This window comes from Rhipicephalus sanguineus, chromosome 1 (assembly GCF_013339695.2).
Source record: "Rhipicephalus sanguineus isolate Rsan-2018 chromosome 1, BIME_Rsan_1.4, whole genome shotgun sequence".
NCBI classification, from domain to species: Eukaryota; Metazoa; Arthropoda; class Arachnida; order Ixodida; family Ixodidae; genus Rhipicephalus; species Rhipicephalus sanguineus.
In genome coordinates, this window is record NC_051176.1 from 70874094 (window position 1) to 70877860 (window position 3767).

Below are 3767 nucleotides of genomic sequence, written 5' to 3' on the forward strand. Positions count from 1 at the left end.
ATTATTATTAATATAGGTTACTATAAATAAACGAACACAAACGGACTGGACAAAGTGAAAAAACATTTATAGCAGACGACAGCAGGAATTTGCAAAAGTGACCATCAGGTTCAATAACGCTCTTCAGCGAGACTTTGCCGAGGAGAAGGCGCGATGGCTTCCCCGATAAAATTTATTTGCTCACTGAACTTCAGTACTTAGTGAATTGACCTCCAGCTGCCACAACGGCTGCCATTCTTCGGGGAAGACTGTCGTAGAGCCGAGTCCCAAGATCGCTTGCACGCAGGCGCTCCCATTCCTCTTTTATGGCTGCCCACAGCGCGTCTTGAGGGCCGCGAGAGTGCCTTCTTCATTGCGCCCCACACATTCTCGCATGTGTTCATGTTGGCGCCTTGTGGAGGCCACTCAAAGAGCATCATTCCCAGCTGTTTCATTAAGCGTGCTGTTGATTTCGCCATGTGAATGGGACTGTGGTCCTGCTGGAAGAAGTAGAGGTCGTACGGGAACGGCCCGTCGAGAGCATAGGGCACAACGACGCTTTCGATTAAATCGCAATACGCCGCAGCGCTGAATCTGTCTTGCAAGCGAACCAGTGGTCCAAGGCCCTTCTTGGACAACGCACCCCAAACGCTGACGGAGCGGCGGCCGCTGCTTTCCACGCACTGCAGGTTCCTGGGCTCGAATATGAAGAAGGAATGTAAACTAGTATTTCAAGCCTTGCGGTGACTTTTGTCACCATCAAAGATTGCGAAAATGGCTTGCTTAATAACAGTGCCCTATAAAATATACCAAATGCTATTGATTATAGCAAAGTGCAAGCTCATTTTCGAGTCGCAGTAGCAAAATATTGGTAAGCATTGAATTAAAACAGTCATGCAAAAAAACGAAAAAAAACGAGAGAACCGACGTGCTGACTTGAGTGAATGTCTGACCTGGCGTTGTCGGCTCTCCAAATTCTCTGACGCTGGTCCCAGCAAGTGGAAAACGTTGATTCGTCGGTGAACATCGCATAGCGCCAGTCCTCCACTGTCCATGTTGCGTGGTCTTGAGCAAACACAAGTCTTGCGAGCTTATTGGCTTCTGAAAGGGCAGGTTTTTATGGTGGCACACGGCTTCGCAGGCCATCATCGTGCAGTCGACGTCTGATGGTCGACGTGCTGGCAGAGAGATTCAACCTATCCTTCATCTCTAGAGCTGGGATGAACGGAGCCTCTTTTGCGGCTTGTATGATAAGTAGGTTCATCGCACTGTCCATCGCCCGCTGCGTGTGTCCACGGGGAAGGTTGTAGATGCGTCCCTCATCACGAAATGCCTGGCAAATTCTATTAACAGCAGACGATGGTCGATTCATAATGCTGGCAATTGCACGCTGTATCAAATCGTGCAAGTAAAGCGAAACAACTCGTGCTCTCTCTTCAAAGGAAACGCTCGGCAATTTCAGTTCAAGTGAAGCCTTTCTGCGTAAATCTCCGAAAGAAGGGTACAGGTAAAGCAGTGATGCTGAACCAGAAACGATGGTCGTTTGAAATCAACCACAAACCGATTAGATTTGTCGGTTCTTTGTATCGTGCCCAGACGCCGATGCACTGCGACGCTGCAGAAGTAAAATCGAAGAACAAAGAGCGGTACGACCAAAAGCGCTCAGCACGCCGGCCACCATTATCACCATACTAGGGGCGCTATTCTGGACATTGTGAAATTCCGCCATGTTGTTGATTTGATTGGTCACGCGAGACTGTTCGCGCTGTGGCGCTGCAATAGCGTTACGACACAGGAATATGCGATGACGTCACGCGAAAAAAAATTGTTAATTTTTTCCGAAGTAACGCTTCGCCGCACTCTATCATGTAGAAATAAAGGTTTGGGCTGAAGAACGAAACCGAAATATGGTACTATGCTGTGCGTACGGTCAACTTGCGGTTTATCGAAACTACTGCTCGCTTGACGAAGAGCCGCCATGTCTGCAACACGATTGGACATTGCACTAACGGTGCCCATTGCGTCACAGGACCTCAGTCTTTGCAGCGTCAATATGACGTTGCGTGACGTTGCATCCTGCCAAATTTGCTGCTAAAAATGTGAGAACGATGAAGTGCCCCAAATTGGCCGCCATATTGTTGTAAATTGAATTGCTCGTTCGATGTGTCGCCTCCCATACGTACGAATAGATGTCGTTCCGTAAATTACTTTGCTAACACGTTTCGGTTAATAGTATCACAAAGTAGTGTATGTAAAGTTTGCTTGTCAAAGTGAATGCTTGTTCCTGAATTTGACTTGTTCGAAGTTGTGGTTCTCACCGCAAGGGAACGCTGGAAGAAAAAAATGGCGCTGCCGTTCATCGTGCAGTGGTTGCAGCTGCAGGCAGAAAGAGAATTTCGCGAGCACAGCGATGCTTTCTCGATGCCCGAGGAATTATTTCGCCTACGGTACCGCCTGACGAAGGACATGGTGCGATGGCTGTGCGGAGAGCTTCGCCGGGACCTGGAGAGGCGGCGTACGGGCACGGAAACCGCCTTGACCGTTGAGCAGCAAGTGCTTTGCGCCCTTCGCTTCTTCGCCACCGGCAGTTACCAGGGCGCGATCGCAAGCGACGAGGACGTGGCGACGAGCCAGTCCAGTGTGAGTCGCACGATTCACGCTGTCGTTGAAGCGATCGTCGAGCGCCTCGGTGATGAGTGGATCGCCTTCCCTGCCAGCACGCAGGAACTGGCCGCGGCGAAAGAAGGCTTCGTCCACATGGACCCAAGGTTTGAAGGCTCCATCGGGGCGGTCGACGGCACGTTCGTCTGCATTCGGGCACCGTACGAAAGGGACGACGGCAACAAGGCTGCTTACTTTTGTCGCAAGGGCTTTTATGCCCTAAACGTCATGGTGGTGAGGACAAATTCCATCTTTTTCATTCTTGTGCATGCTGTTTGTGCAATGCAGAAAGGTCGAACGTGAAAGCCAACGTTTGGTCATTGTCCCATTTTTAAAGGCATCTTCCGCGGCTCGAACTGCAGTGATCGAAAAGAACGCAGTAGTCGCGGTAAACGAAGTTTCCGCCGCTATTTAGTTCCGCCAGGGGTGACGACACAATAAAAGAAAGGTCCATCGAGCTTAACATTTGATCGTGGTAGCTCTGTTGTGTTGAAGAAAAGTAATGCAGGAATGAAAATAAAATGTAGTGATTGCGCCACAATTTCATAGACATTGATATGCAGAGGTGCAGTAACTGCTACATGTGAAATAAAACGTAAAGCTGCAAAAGCTGCGCTTCGAAATGACCATGAGAGAAATAAGGGTGTTGCACCACAAAGTTGCTGCGGTTGCACTGCATGTAGTGGTTGTATGGCTGTTGCCGGCCTGCTTCCAATACACACAAAACTCTGCAGGTGTGTGACGCAACCGTGCGGATCACTGCCCTGGATCCCTCGTACCCAGGCTCTGTGCACGACGCTTTTGTGTGGAGGGCATCCACCTTGAGCCAGGAGTTCAACGGTGGCAGCCGTGGCCAGGGTGGTGAATTCCTGCTTGGTATGCAAGTGTTATAGTGCTTGTGTGGTGCGTAAGTGCAGCAAATACGTCGGTTATGGCTGTTTTAGTAATTTTGTTGCTGTTTCTTGTACTGTAACAGCAAAAGGTGTTACGGAGAGGCATTGGTTAAAGAATACTAAAAAAAGTTATGGTGACAAGACAGATTCATTAAAAACCGAGTGAAACCTAGAGTGGTTGAATATGGTTGCGCAGAAGCTTGCGCTGTCCTCATGCTCAACAACAGCGCTGGG

At 49.3% G+C, this 3767-nt stretch overlaps 1 protein-coding gene across 1 annotated transcript; it reads left to right on the forward strand.

The window, feature by feature from the left end:
* Nucleotides 1-2322: 2322 nt before the first annotated feature.
* On the forward strand, nucleotides 2323-2943 carry LOC119397492 (putative nuclease HARBI1). Its single transcript, XM_049418084.1, has 2 exons — nucleotides 2323-2874; nucleotides 2929-2943. Exons 1-2 carry the CDS (start codon nucleotides 2323-2325, stop codon nucleotides 2941-2943), a joined length of 567 nt encoding a protein of 188 aa, XP_049274041.1.
* The last annotated feature ends 824 nt before the right edge of the window (nucleotides 2944-3767 follow it).